Genomic DNA, 16,091 nt, shown 5'->3' on the forward strand with positions numbered 1-16,091 from the left:
ACAACAAATTGTCCTTCTCTTAGTCAGTGGCAGCACAGTGTGCTGCTAAAAATGATTTTGCATACTCTGGATGTTCCACTTCCGAGGAAGAGAAAGGCAAGTCAGATGTCAGTAGTAGCAAAGGTCTAACAAACATAGCGCTCAGGACTTGACCAACAATCATCAACGCACTCAAGAAACAGAATTTTAACTTGAATTTTATTTTCATATATTGTAATGGTACAAAAGGAGAGCCTGAACATTAGGCAAAGTTCAGTTGTCCATTGTTACAGACGTCCCACTTAAAAAGCCAGTGTTCAGTCCACTTGGCAACAATTAGTAAAAGGCCTTGTGATACAGACAGTGCTGAGTGAAACAAGTCCGTCCATCCAACTTTTAGTTTACATTTAACGTGATCGCTGCTTAGGTTTAAAAGCGTTCCTTCCGGTATCAACGCACACATGGTTTCAAATGAAATGGATGGAAATGAACCGTTTTCCCTGATCAACAGGCATCAGAATACAGAGATGAATTGTACAGAGCAAATACAATCATGATTTATGTTCCATACATAGGCAGAAATATAATGCAACCACGGCAGTTTAAGAAAAATCTAGGTCGATGAAAAGGAAATGAAACTGTCTGGAAATGTACAATCTTGGGAAATATTAACAGATGATATACTGATGTACACAATGCCCACACTGGAGGGTGAGCTCACCTCCATTTACAGTAAGTCAAGATTGTCGAGAGTCGTTTCTGCTCAGTTGTGAAGTCCTGTTTTGTTTATTCAAAAACAGCAGTGTCCAAAGGGAGACAGCAGCAATATGAATGATTATGAGCAAGAATAAACTGACCAGTCACACTGCTTCACACAAACATTGCTTAAGTGATACATAATTTAGAAACACACAAAAGGAATTGGGAAAAGCTGGAAAATAACAAAAAAGAAGAAGAACAAAAACAAGAAAAGCTTTTATACGCACTGACTCAATGTGTTTGGGTGAAAATGAGCTGAGACTATATCTGAAACTGCTAGAGTTTTCTTGTAACCAAGGAGCACGTATGAGTCATCAAAACTTCCTCCTTTTGGTTTCGTGGGAATGTCTGACTGACCTTTTCCTCGGACCTTCACCTGATTCACTAACAGAAAAGGGAGTGGGCTGAAAATTAGACGCATGACTCAGAGGGACGTGGCGGTGAAGGACTGTAGAGTCACAGCTCGAAGGATAGAACAAAAATGACCAAGGCAACTCGTCACCATAATATTTGTGCATATGTGTCCAAACATACACACGAAAAACAAACAAACCACCAGATAAAAGCATATTCATGGGAATTTTGACAAAGTAGTGTGAGAGAGTGCGAATGAGCACCATCCATCTTCGCGAGTTATACTGACTATACAAGCTCTACTAGGAAATAATTTAGGTTTTTATATATGTCTGCACTCCCAGAACTAATGATGTGACCCACATGTTAAGGCTAAAATTTTATAACAAAAAAATGTGCATACAGTTGTTATCCTTGGGCTTTGTAAATTTAAAGTCTGCCATTAGAACACAACAATATTATTGCCCGATATTAGCTATTCGCCAATGTATAGGTATTGGCATTTACAACAGTGTTGTTGATAAATGAAAACTTTAAAAAGAGAAGAGACAGGAGAAACATCCTTCAACCATGTCATGAGTGTTGATGTTGCATAGATTGTCCACCAGAGGGCAGTCTGCAACTTCCCTTTCATCAACGCGTGTTTGGAACGACGCAAACACAACAGCCGCCTGATCCCAGCAGAGCGGAGGTGAATAAATAACAACACATAAAATACATCAGGAGAATTTGTTTATGTTTAGTGCGTTTGAAAGAGAAACGAAAAATATCGAGTATTGGCTTTTTAAGTCACCAAATATCGGTATCGATATCGGTCAGGCCCTGTCTGCCATTAGTACCACTGTACACTGCTTAAGTGCTGTGTGCAAACAGAAAGCTTTACAGACAACCTAAAGTTGACTAAGGCCAGTTATTAATGCTTTGAAAGTGACACTTTCCTGAAATAAAAACCTTAATTAGCAATAACAGGAATGCTATGTATTGGCAACAATGAAGAACAACATGATACATTGTTTTTAAAAAAATAATAACAATCAATAATCAGAACTAGATGGGCTAACTCAGAGTAAACTGCCAGTTATAGCCGAACATCATAGACATTTCTATGTTACTGCATTATTTACTTGCCTACTTTTGTGGATTGATTGGCAGGCCGGCAGGCCAACAGGCCCTATCCGCATACTTGGCACTGCTCACGTTTATCCCGCAGTATGCAAGCAATTCAATTTAAGCATTCAATCCTTTCTAGGAAAGCTAAGATTTCCTGTGGATGAATCTGTTTCTCTGGCATTATTTCCTTTTTGCTTCCATCTGCAATCTCTGTTGCAATGTTAGCACTAGTTGCTCGTCAGCTCACATAAAGCTAAAGCTCCTATTTCTGCCTTTTAATACCGCATGGGAGCGCTTTACTAGCTCCCCCTACAAGGACATTTGGATTCAGTCAAGGCCTCAGTAAACAAAATATACCGTGAACAAAGGTATAATTGTATCATTAGAGTTAACCTTCCTTTAAAAAGCTTGAATCAAAAGAGAAAAACAGCAGGTAGGAAGAATACGGTACACATGAAACAAACACATTAAATATTTCAGCTATACATTTTACAGCACAAGAAATAAAAAACGAGCCAAGTTTGTGATGTTTGCAATCAATCCTGGGGTATAAAGCTTGTAAAATCTAAGGCCATATTAGCTGCAAGAGATGCTTGGCTGGGGTAAACATGGCAGAATTAGTCCAAATGATGCTATTAAATCCAAAGGCCTTAATAAGGAAAGTGTTTCAAGCAAACCACGCATGTTACATTAATTTGGTCCATAGATGGTGGGAATCACATATTGCATGTTCGTCTTCTCTCTCCCTCTCTCTACAAATGTTTCCCTTCTGTTGTCTGATCTAAATGTTTCTCCACTTTTCCATTTCCTGTTTGTCCTCATCTGTCACTTAGATAAACAGATTACATATAAGTGTCTGCTTTAGAAGCTTGACTCAACTCTTCTCAAACAGGAAGTATCTAAACTTTCCATTATCACATCTGAAGTTCATTTCCTTTGGGAGTCCCACACATGTAAAGCTTGACTAAAGCTTCATAAATCATATGGCGCATTAAAAAAAAGAGGAATAAAGAAAAGAAGAAAAAAGTACCTTCATTCTTGTTCATTTTTTAAGTGTATTATCTGCTCGATGTGTGATTAGCAGTATCTATGCTCCATATAAGATGGCGCCGCCATTGCGTGCAATAGGTCGGCAGCCTTATGAAATTTCCCCTTGTGGGACTAATAAAGGTATATCAATATCAATTTTAACTAAAGAACCCAAAACAAAACAAAACAAAAAGAAATCCGCTGTGACTTGTAATGCAAGGACAACTAACCTCACATAATTACATGTAATTACAACATAGCAAAGAAAATAACAATAATATGGGTATAGTGTTGACAATTTCTTTTTAAAATAAATGCAAAACCAAAACTACACGTCTATTGTGCATAACATTGCATTCCATTATTCACAATAAAACAGCCCTTCTCACAGGCCCAAACGTAATGCTAATGTATGGTACAACTTAAAAGTACACCAGATTAAATTCTTGGTCTTTTCCCAACACATTACAAGGTGTCATATTAAATCTGATAAAGTAACACACTAAAAAAAAAGTATAATGCTCGTTGAAACAAAAAGATTCAAAGAAAAAAGATGGATTTGTCCACCATAACTTCCTAGGCAGTTAACAAACAGCCTGCCTCACAGACTGACGTTATAGTTTAACAACTGCAGGGTATTTAGACATTGAACTGTAGAGTGTGTTCCCATTTGTTTCCACTGAATATTTGACAGCTTTGTTTCTTTGAAGTTCATCTTCTGAGCTAAGGCCTAAGCTGTGAGATCACCCGTGAGATGATTTGCTAATCTTCATCAAGTCATTTTGTCTACGTAAAAAAAAAATGCCTCAGAGTAAGTCGAGCATAAAGAAAGCCAGAAGGAAAAACAACACGGCAAAGCTTCATGCCTCAACACATCGGCTATCAGTTGCGCTGTAATTCGTTCAATTACATCTGCTAGCACAGTGAGGCACGCTGCACCTCATCTGCAGATATAACCGTATAAAACTCAAAAGTGATTTTCAGTCTCGAGGCCAGAGAACATCAGGCTAACACTCTTCTGTGCATATTTCCTGTTGATAGTAAAGTAGTGATAATCAGCACATGTAGATCACTGGCAAGGTTGAATCGTGCAAAGTTTAAATAAACGGGTTTGCTTTGGACAGTTCCTATTGTGGCATGCATACTCAACATCACCTGGAGGAAACACTGAAAGGCCACAATACCAAACCACCTTTCATCGCCAAGCTAGGTTATGAGATTATTCCACTGACAGGCATGAGACAATTCCAAAAGCCATCACTTTCCTGTGCCTGTTGGGCCAGAACTGCTGCATCTCCTTCAAAGTTTCAAAAAATTTCACTGCTTCTTCATTCCTCTGATCAAACTTCTCTCCTCTGCAGCTATCCACAGTGGTTCGGCTCAGGCTTGTTCCTTATCGGCCCTCCACAGCTGCTCTTTCACTTCTGAGGGAAGCGTGTTGAACAGGTCCTCCTCCACCACCAGGCTGCTCTTCTTCAACAGTCGGCACTCGCCAAGCTCCACCGGAAGACACTCCAGACGGTTCCCTCGCAGCTCCAGCTGAGTCAGCCCGGTCAGTTCCCCAAAACGTGACGGTAGAGTCTGCAAGCAGTTGTTCCCCAGATTCAGAGTACGAAGTTTCTTACACTGGAACAGCTCTGGGGGCAACGTCTCAATCTGAAATGGAGAGGAAAGGAGGAGGTTGCAGTTACCCTGGCCTGCTAAGGCAGTTACTAAGCAAAACATGTTTCACATAATAAGCAGCTCAGTTGTAGATCACATTATTTTCAGATGCTAACCAATTAAAACTACGACAAACAGGCAGGATCACAGGAACAAAATCAAAACTAGGTTAAATCTAGGCCTGCAGTTATATATGGGTGAACACGGTGTAGGCCAGTATCAACTTTGGTGACTGCTATGAGCAGATCCAACCTTTACTATAGCAACTTAAAGACGGTTAATAACGAGATAAAAGACTTTTAAACAGCTGGGTTATTTTAATTATGATAACCATAAAATAAAGCATCTGTAATGGCGACTGACAAGGAATCTCTTGCTGCCACCTCCAAAACAGCATTGAGTTAAATGTGACTTGATTGGTTCAAATGTTTTGCCAGGTTTGGTTAATTTCAGCTGTTCTTGGATGCCAGCTCTGAGAGTTGAGTATCACACCAGTAAACAGAATCTAGGCATCATTTTAGATTACTTGGATCTTTTGTTAAAGCCTTATTACACAATTCTGCTAAATATAACTACTGTGTGCATTTTTAACCAGCTTAGTTTAGGTAGCTGGAGTGCTAGCTATTAACAAAGAAACTTGTCCTATTACTCAGGATCAACCGAGCAGAGGACAGCTGATGTTTAGACAGCTGATGTTTTAGTCAAATCTTACCGGATTTTTTAAAACGATACTACATTCATGTGTTTGACCAATCAATGTATGCAACCAGGTCTTTCAAAGCTTAGTGGAAAAAAAACATTCCCACGTCCCATGGGTTTTGCACTCAACAATAAAGCTACGGGTTGACAGAACAATTTTACATCTGATTACGAATTTTACGAATGTGATACAGGCAAAGAATTTCACAATTTGTGCATATCTGCTAAAGACTTAAAAGGTTTGAACAAATTTAGGACTTGAGTTTACTTTGTGTACCATGAACCTCTGTTTGAAAACAACAATGCAGTCACACTCTGTTAAAAACTTCTAAACATTAAAAACCTTTTTTTTTTATTTGGATAGATAATGTGCTGGAAGTTTAAAGAGGATTTTTTAGGAAAAGAGGCCCAGAGAGCCCGAAACATCAAAAGGAACCCATTTAATGGAGCTATTTGTAGCCGCACACAAACCTGCTGGAAGCTATTTTCAGCATGCAAGCGCAGTAGAAAGTCTAGTAAAACAGCAGTAATAATAACCTTTACTGAAAAACACATGATGCTATATGCATGCTCAGTGTTCAAAACAGTATTATCAGGAGAATTCACCAAGTGTTTCTTTAAATTCTCACAGTAAACAAATGTGAATGAAATGCCCCAGAGCAAATAACTGAGTTAAGGCTTAAATGATCTCCTTCATCAGAAACCACAGGCTTCAATTCAACTGTAAATTTTTAGCATGATTGAACATGTTAATGAAAAATAACCAAGTTTATGCTAATCTGCCACCTTAACACAGTGAGGGAGGCTAGATTTGTGGAGAAAAGCGACACATTATACAAATAATACCATATACACTTTGTAATAAATACATAGCAATGACACATTTTGGTCCGCTTGGAGTTCACTTGGATTTTTTTGTGTGTGAAAAGAAGCCAAACCACAGGAAAAAGCTACAAGTTTACAAATTCATCAACTAATTTAGACCAGCGTAAACAAACTATAAAAGCGCCCTTAGACAAAGACTTGGACAGCTGTCAATATACCTGGGTGGTCCACCTAAGTAAAGTCTTTGTATGGGAAGCACTACAGTCCTACTGTTATCTTCAAAGGCATAATTCTACACCAGGAACATGTAGATATTTATAATGGCTGACCTTTGTCAACAACTTATCGGGTTTTTAAGCTAACCTTAATAACATCTATGAGAAAGTTAAAGGGGTGGAAACATGACTGCAGAATGAGAGAACTTGATAATTTTTACTACAATGAATAATTTAAGAAATTCTTCGCTACTCACCCTGTTTGCTGTCACTGCAAAATACTGCAGGTTCTGGAGGAAGCCCACATCTGGGTGGATGCTGGTCAGATTGTTGTGGCTCAGGTCTAAGAAGCGCAACTTGCGGCAAAAGAAAAGCTGGCTGGGGATCCTCTCTATCTTGTTCCTATTCAAATAGAGCCTTTCCAGGTTGGTGAGTGTTCCGATCTGAATGGGGATATAGGCAATCTGGTTGTACCACAGCTTCAGGCACACGAGGCGGTGCAGGTGCTGGAAGCTGATGATCTCCTCTATCGTCTTCAGATTGTTGTCCTTCAGGTCGATTTCCTGCAGGTTGTGCAAGCTAAAGATGGAGTGCGGAATACGTTCGAGATCGCAACGAATGAGCTCCAGCTCAGTCAGGTTGACCATTTTCTTCAGGCTGTTGAGCACCATTAGTTTGGTGCCCTCATTGTTGATGGAGAGCTTCTGAAGGTGCACACCCACATCCGTTACCACCTGGGGAAGCTTAGTGAGGTTGCTCTTAAGCCGTAGCACTTTGAGACTTTTGAGCTCTCGGAGCCCATCGATGACAATGTAACGATTATTCTCAGCACTCAGGTTCCCGGTTAAATGCAGCTCTCTGAGATTCTTCAGGCTGTAGATCCACAATGGGATCTCCTTGATATCAGTGAACTTAATGTGGAGGGACTTCAGATTCTCTCTTAGAAAGGCCAGAGCTGGAGCCTCAATTTTAGCCGGGGTGTGATAGAGCCACATTTCTTTTAGGTTGGAAAGCTGGGCAATGATTGGAGGGATAGTAACATCTGGAATAAGTTCCAGCTTGAGCACCTCTAGTTCAATCAGATCAAACACCGTGTCTGGAATCCCGCTGAGCATGAAGAGGTGCAGCTCCAGCTTCTCCTGGGAGTTCTTGGTGATACGCTGCCGTAGCTTCTCCAGTGTCCACTCATTGTTCAGGTTGAGTTGCCTCAGCTTGTTTTCACTCACCTCTGACAGAAACACAGCGAAGCGCTTGGAGTAAAGAGGGTCATACTGATCTATCATGTGCAGCATGAAGGCAAAGTCGTTCTTTACATCTGGGATGTCACTGTAACTGCTTTCCTCGCGGATTGCTTCAAAGGAGTATCGTTTCAGGGAGCGGCTGAGCATCCAACAAAGAGTGTACATGCAGATGAGTCCATAAACCACCACCAGGGAGATGTAGAAACCGGCCAAAATCCTGAAAAGAGTTGCTAACGGATGAGCGCAATGAAACGAGCTGTACCCGGTTAGATTCTGAATATTCTCTGTGCACAGCACATTGAAGCTGATGTGTTTTACATAGTGGGCTGTGTAGCCAATTATCAGTATAAACTTTATTACCTTGATAATGGTCTGACGTATGTAAAGACGGTACACTATATCACCCTCCTCTACATGTATTCTGAACTTTTTAACCTTTTCAAAAAGGGCCTTGGCCTGCTCCCCTTCCTTTTTATCTAAAACTCCAGTTTCAGAGCGATCAACAATTCCTTGTTCAATTCTGGTCTTTGTTCGTTGGAGCATGGGCACACTGGCCTCAACATCCTCGCTCGCGCTTGAGGCCTTCTTGTCCATCGAACCGTTCATTTTCCCCACAGGCTTGGGGTCGCTCTCCTCCACCACGGTCTCAGACAAAGCTCTCGTTGTCCACGGGGAGTCGAAGCACTTGAGGAGGATGGAGACAAAATGCTCCACTTTAGAGCTTGTGCGGGGGAACTTAAACCAGAAGTTGCTGCAGGCCAGGAAGATTAGAGTGTGGAGTAGCACCAGATAGGGGAAATATTTGGCAAACCAGTGTAGTTTTTTCTCATAGCAGACTGCGTCTACATAGTTATACTGATGTCGGTCGAGGTCATACTGAATGCCTTTGGGTTCCGGTGCGTAGTGGGTGGTCAGATTCGGCATGGGCATGACCTCGCACGAGTCATTAACGACCCACTTGCAAGGCAAGCAGATCATCTTGTCCTGTGTGACCTGCAGCGTCCCGCCGAACACCGCAATCATCAGCATGACGATTGAGATGTAGTCTGTGAAAACGTCCCACCATGGCTTCAGGATGCGGTACGCTGGCTGGGTGTCAGCAAAGTATCGGAGCTCTGTGACGGGAATCATGATGGTTTATCTAAAAAAGCAGAGACAACAGAGGATTAGTTCATGACATGTTAGGTTAAACTGTGTTTTAAAAACCTTAATGCTTTGGGGCAAAACTTTGCATAAATTACACTCAAAATATTATTCCTGCCTGTTGGCAGCTGACTGTGGCAGCTGATTGTGAATATTTTAAGCTTTTTCCTTATGAAATCCAGCTGAATAGCTCTGTTTTTCTTTGATAGCTTCTATGCCAGTTTCTGGGATATAGCCAACCATTGTTTTCATTAGGAATTAATCCTCTAATTATTTCCTCATTCCTTATTTCTAAAATGCCATGAAATACTGAAGAATGTCCACTACGGTTTCCTGAAAGGATACATTTACAAATTACACTCCAAAACTATGACGCAGTCAATTTACAAATACATAAACCAGAGAGAGTCTGATGGTGCACTGGAGAAGCAAATGTTTGGATGTCTTGTTTTTTTTTGCATGAAATATGATTCAAATTATTAAACCATCTATACAGTGGAAACCCATATTCCCAACAGCAATCAAACATATTTGTCACAATGTGTCTTGGAGAATATCACAGGACTGAAATTAGTACTAAATGGATACCATAATAACATCACCATTTCATATAGCAGGATAAACACAATCCTTTCATTTTACACTGCACAATTAGAAGGAAGCTTGCTTTAGTCTTGCCTTCTTGCTCTTATGTTATGTCAATATTGATGTGAATATTTTAAAAAGTCAGACAGCAAATTAATAAATGCCACACACACAAGCAGCACTAACTTACAATTTGCCTTTTATCCTGATGTAGCCCAACAAGCACCTATGAGCAAAGAACTGGAGATTACAAGACTAGAAACACACAAAACACGATAGTTCTGATAGCTATTTGTCCTACAACTAAACAAAAGATCCTCTGAGCATCTTGCATGGGACACAGCACATTGCAGAGGCAATAGCAGCACAGACCCCGAAGCAGGCATGTTCATACAGACTCGGTGTCTCCACCTGTACTGCTACGTAGCCCTTTCTCAGAATGAATACGTTTTAACATGTTACTCCTTACAGAAAGGGCCACGAAGGAATGTATTCTCCCAAGAAGCTATGTAAAATCCTGCAAAACCATCTTAAACATATTTCCTGATTGTTTTCCCCCAAAAAGTGAACAATCCGAACAAGCAGGAATACTTAAATTAAAATCAAGAAAAACAATTTGAAAATGGATGCTAAACCCATTACTGAACACAAAGCTGCTGCTGATCACACGAAAACACAAATCCCCCAAAGTGAAAAACTCCTGAGGCTTGAGTATGTGTGTAAAAACCACAATCAGGCATCTTTTTCAAACAGTAAATAAGAATAGAGTGAACAATAAAAAATAGAGCAGTCAAAGCAGCTTTTTTTCCACAATTCAAGATGTTTTAAAGGATCATATTAGCCCAAGTATAACCTCCTACACAGAAATAAAGTTTCATGTGGACACAAATCTGATAGTAGAAGAAAAAACAAATAAACTGTAATAGTACTACTTATTTTTTTTCTTATAACAGTAAGGAAGAATCAAAGACAACAAAAACTGCATCTCCCTGTTTGTTCAACCACCCCCTACCTTATGAAAGAAGATAGCTGCGCAAGTCCTCACAAAAAAGCATTGTTTTTTATCCAGTTCAAACCAGAATGGCAGCGGAGTCGCTGTTGGCCTCCTTCGTTAGGCCTCTGCTTTGCTTTAACACAGAAATTACAGCACACTGAGGCCCCAACAGCTGCCACAATACCCTTAACTGTAACCAGTCAGATGGTGTTATTCCACAACAGGCTATCTTTGACTCCAATGCAGTGTACACTTCCCTGTACCACAAGATTCATGACATACCCAAAAGCATTTGACATGCTCAACTTTAAAATGTGACAGATGGAAATTCTGGTTTTGCAATACAGTGAAACTGCTGCATATTTTCACTTTCGTGTCTTGAAGTCATTGGTGTGTCGCTTAGATCACAAGTTTGCCACAATAAGCTCATATAAACTCCAAGTTCCATGTAACATAAACTAATTGCCAAGATCTTCCAAGAATTTCACACCAGGCTCTGAAATAACCCTAACAATAATAATGGATGATCCGGTGAGGTCACAATGTGCCACTAATATCTTTAATTCAAAAGAACATCCGAGGTTTGTTTCACTTCATCCTGGCACAGGAAAATAAACACCAGTCTGCAAGCAGCTTACCTTGAACCACACTACAGTTCTCCAAAATCATCCCTCTAATAATTTCAACCAAGGACTTCTCTGAGGAACTTCCTGTCACTATCCCTGGTGTAAAATAAAAAAGGTCAAGACAGGATAATATAGTGACTGTGTTCTAGGTTTCTTGTTTGCTATGTTACCGCAGTACATTTCTCCTGATTTTCTTTCTCAAACAGAGATGCCTTTGTGCAGGCGAAGTGCAGGTGAACCTGACCACCGAAACAGCCAGTGTATTACAGAGCCAGAAATAATTTCCCTCAAGGACACTAGTGTCCATTTGGTTTGTCACAAAAACAAATGGACATGCCTCTTTTGCAATATATAATGGACTTTCCTTTAAAATAACCCCAAGCAACCCCAAGTAGCTTTAAGTAATATCTGACAGCTAATCTCCGAAAACTAAATGAACTCCAGTGAGGGAAAAAAAACCTCTTCCTGTGGGGCTTAAACTTAAAATCCCACAGGAATAAGTCGCAGGTTCGTATGGGTGCCACTCCCTACTTCTCCTTAGGATAGATTTTTGGTGGTAGGCATACTTTAATACCAACAACTTTCCAAAGATCTTAAAAAAATAAAGGACTGAAGGACTTTCTAAGGACTTAAGGTCATCATCAATGTACACATACAGGCAGCGCAGGACAGGAGTGTGTGTAGTGCAAAGATCAGAGCACAGCATGCAATCGTGAAAGAGATGAGAAAAACCCCAAATGATAACAAAAGAAAAAGAAAAGGAAAAAGAAAAACGTGCTATAATCTTTGTTATGTGTCCATGATGAGAAAACACTGAACAAGATGGTGTTAACGATGGACAGCATGTCTCTAATGTGATTCGAAGCCCACTGAATGTGCACATGACACCTTTGGGAGAAACTTTTAATAGACAGAAGAGACAAAGTTGAACTTGTTGGCAAAGATAAAGAACATGCTTTGAGGGAAAAGGGCACTCTATACTAAGGCTAAAAGCTCAACTCAACTAGGCTGGATATTTTAAAACTTTTATGATTTTTGAATATTCAAATAGTAATTAAAAAATTAGATACGTTATGCCTTAATAATTTCTTGGTATTTTACTGGCATTTGCAAGGATATAATACACTACTATCACCCAAAAGGGATGGTAATGCACATGCAAAGCCAAATACAGTGAGAGCTGTCAAAAACCTTCAAATAGAACTTAAAAAATAATGCAGCAAAGCTAGCATATCACAAGTCTGCCACAACTATACAACAGTCATCAGAGAGGAGTATGTTGGAAGGACGTCTTTGTAGAATATTATATTTGATTAGAAATGCCTGTTAATCCAAACCTTGAAGCAGGGTGGAGGTAGCATTATGGGTTGGAGCTGTTTTGCAAGTTCAGAAGACTTTCCAATCGAAAACACTGAATTGAATTTTGTGTTTAATTCAGCAGTCTACGAGCAGAAGATTTTGAAAGGCTGGGTCATACAACAGGACACGGATTCAAAACATATAAACAAAATAAAGATAAGCCCATGTCTCAAGCCACCACGAATTTCTTTAAATGTTGCTTCCAAGGAGCTAGACTTTATTGTAACTGTTTAAAGTGGTCATGAGCAACAATTCTCCAGGCTTTCTGAACGTTTTTCAAAATGTTTTTCTTAACTAACTGGCTGCTTTTTGATTGATTGAGTATCCGAGTATTTTTAGAGAAATTATTTTCATTTATTTGTTTATTTACTTCACTTAACACTGACCCACTCAAGCATAAACAAGGCACCTAACTCAAGGGATGAATGAGTGTTGTGTCTACACATAGCAGACAACTTAGCAACAAACTAATTTTAAATTGCATCTTTCGAGAGTTCGTTACTATTTTTGCTCCAAGTTGATTGTCAAATAGCCATTAGCTAAAAACTTGGCATACGTCAGCATGAAGAAATTGCACAAGCGGAGGACAAAAGAAGAAGTTTCAGGCATAAAAATAATTTTGCGGTATACGAAAATGAAAAAAAAAAAAAACGCAGCAAAGAAGCCATTTTTAAGGAAGGGAAACAGGGAGAAAAAGCTGAGGTAGATATGAGCTCAGCTAAAAATCAGCGACAGCTGGTCTTATGGAGTGATGAATTTGAAGCTTTGGGGTCAAAGTGTCATAGGAGGAGGTCAGGAGAGGGGTACAACTGGGAGTATGTACAGCCAAAACACGGTGGAGGCTCAGTCATGGTTTGGGGTTGCATTTCAACAAGGGGTGTTGGGAATCTTATCAAAACTAATGGAATTATGAAAGCACAAAAGTGCCCCTAAATTTTGATCCACGATGCAATACCAGCAAACATCCTAGAAGAGCATTGCATGTAATTCCAGAAGAGCTATTCCTGAAGACTACCCATAGAAATTACAAGAAAGCTACCTATGAGAGTTTAGGCAGTGTTGAAGAACAAAGGTAGTCATACCAAATATTGACTTTTAAGATTATTAGAAGCTACCCCTAAAGAAATGAGGTGTGGTTCAACACTTGCACAGTAATGTCATCTCAATCATGACTGTGTCTTTCCAGTTAAGATTATGATGGCCCTATTAGCGTAACTTAGCAGAAGACCACATCACAACTAATTAATTCTGGCTAATTCTGAAAGGTCAGCACTTTTTTCTTGCAACTGTACACATGTGGACAGAAAGATGGACAGATACCAGTGCTGCCAGCAGGCAGGAAGTTTTATTACATTCACTTAGATACATGCTATAAACTCCTCTGTGTTTGAAACATCTCTCAATATTCCCTTGGCAACTACTTCACAAATTTCCATTTACGTGCCGCAAACATTTATAGGACCTCCAAAGCAACAGAGAGCATCACTTTACTAACGTCTTCTACTCCCTGTTATCATGTACCATACAGCAGAGATGACTAAGGAACAGTGTGTTTTGGATCCCTTCATCAGTTCACAGTTGTTGAAAGTATTACACGCCGATCTCAGGGTTGTGTCAACAGCATCCAGTCCAGGCTTGTTGCTCCAAATGTGCTGGAGTTGAATATCAATTTTAAACGACAAAAATCAGCTTTTTTCCACCATATTTTGACACTGTGTGGTACAAATAATGTATTATTTGAAGATAATGAGGTGAGAAATCATATATGAAAAGACTAAATGGTAAATGGCCTGTATTTGTATAGCGCTTTGCTAGTCCTTAAGGACCGCAAAGCGCTTTACACACTCAGTCATCCACCCATTCACACACTGACAGAGGCGAGGCTGCCGGACACTGGCGCCACCAGGCCCTCTGACCACAACCAGTAGGCAACGGGTGAAGTATCTTGCCCAAGGACACAACGACCAAGACTGTCCAAGCTGGGGCTCGAACCGGCAACCTTCCGATTACAAGGCAAACCCCCAACTCTTGAGCCACAATCGCCCCGACTAATCCTACCTTGGTCCGATTCTAGCTTTTCAAAGGAGGATCCCTGCACTTAACAATTTTTCCAGCACTTCCCAGCGCTATGTGGCAATAACTACATAACTATGTGATCTGGATCCAGCAAGTCAAAGACACTGATTCGTTTCCCGTTATTATTTTTCCATTTTAGCTAATATTTAGTAAATCCTGATAAAAGTCTACATAAGGGTGTTATGGGGCAGTTGAGTTGCTAGTCTACATCAGCACTACATATCAGCAGTGACAGTGTTTTCTAAAGCCACAATCCACTGATGGATCCACTCACACTTTATAAAGAGGTCCTTGACCACAAAACTGTTGCCTAGAACGCAGAAAAGAAAATGAAAAGAAAAGAAATTCAGGCCAAAAACTCGAGATCGTTCTTCACAGCCCATTTGTACAAAGCAGAATTATCACAGCTTCCGATCTCAGCCCATCTGCCCAGCCCTGGGGCATCAAATCAAGGGATGGAGAGGACAAGGTCTAACAACTGCTGACTCACAAAGAATGTACACCAGTGATGTCATGCTCTCACACATGTTCACAGTAGAGGTCTGAGACATAAACCGTTTAAAACTACTTTATAAAGACATATCCTGATCTTATAAATTAATCATTGTAACCACATGTATGTGCCTAGCCTGCCAATGGCAATATTACTACAGCAATGCGATAAAATCATAAGAGCTCTTACATGTATATTGTGACTCTGTAGTAATAAAAATGAGAAGAAGAACAGCTCCTTATGAACTTAATATCCGAGAAACATCGAGTTACAAAACAGAGCTCTCCTGTTTTCCACTGCATGCACATGCTTTGCGGCTGCTGATGGGAAAACTTCCGTGTTTTAATCTGCTGTTTATAGCTTCAGTGTTTTATCAGCAAAAAACTGTTTGAGCTAAAAATCCCAGAACACCCCGCCTGGCCTTCAGCTGTGGACAAAAATGCATTTAAACAGGACCGAGAATATTTCATTAGCTTGAAAAAATCAATCCGAGGCGGTAACACAGTCAGATAAAATTACATGTAATCCAACCTCCCTAGAGCGACCTTTAGTTAGGTGGTCCTCTCCACAGCAAGAGTCAGCAGAGCAGGGACGGGAAACGATGTCTCATGTCGGTGCTCAGTTAGCAGTCTGCGGCAGCTAACTGGTTATATACCAAACACCCTGAAAAATAACAAAAGACCCACCTGTTTTGCTAAAGCTGGTGTCTCTCGCCTCCTCCGCACTCTGGTGAAACATTTCTCAAACAGGCTTCAGAAGCTGAGGCAGCTCGGACATCAGGCCGGAGCCCCGTTATGCTGCTACGGTAGAAGAAACCCGCAAGAAGGCTAGAGCGGTGCGGGACCGTCGGCTCCCACAAAGAGCTCTGTCCGAGCAGGGACGGGGGAAAGTACGAAATTATACAGTTTTTCAAAATAAAAGCACAACCCTCTCATCTCACTC

General features: G+C 40.3%; 1 protein-coding gene across 1 annotated transcript; it reads right to left on the bottom strand.

Moving 5' to 3' along the window:
- Positions 1 to 181: 181 nt before the first annotated feature.
- lrrc8aa (leucine rich repeat containing 8 VRAC subunit Aa) lies at positions 182 to 15,996 on the bottom strand. The gene is made up of 3 exons (XM_006796777.3): positions 15,836 to 15,996; positions 6,890 to 9,014; positions 182 to 4,887 (listed from the first exon to the last, which is right to left on the bottom strand). The coding sequence occupies exons 2-3, from the start codon at positions 9,002 to 9,004 to the stop codon at positions 4,612 to 4,614; spliced, it is 2,391 nt and encodes a 796-aa protein (XP_006796840.1). The 5' UTR covers positions 9,005 to 9,014; positions 15,836 to 15,996; the 3' UTR covers positions 182 to 4,611.
- Positions 15,997 to 16,091: the final 95 nt, after the last annotated feature.

This window comes from Neolamprologus brichardi, chromosome 7 (genome assembly GCF_056152115.1).
Source record: "Neolamprologus brichardi isolate AB-2024 chromosome 7, ASM5615211v1, whole genome shotgun sequence".
NCBI classification, from domain to species: domain Eukaryota; kingdom Metazoa; phylum Chordata; class Actinopteri; order Cichliformes; family Cichlidae; genus Neolamprologus; species Neolamprologus brichardi.

Excerpts from the sequence above, each read along its gene's own strand:
- lrrc8aa (XM_006796777.3), bottom strand. The coding sequence starts at position 9,004 with ATGATTCCCGTCACAGAGCTCCGATACTTTGCTGACACCCAGCCAGCG. Across the intron at positions 4,888-6,889 it reads TTGCAGTGACAGCAAACAGG|ATTGAGACGTTGCCCCCAGA; the intron begins GTGAGTAGCGAA and ends TCTCCATTTCAG.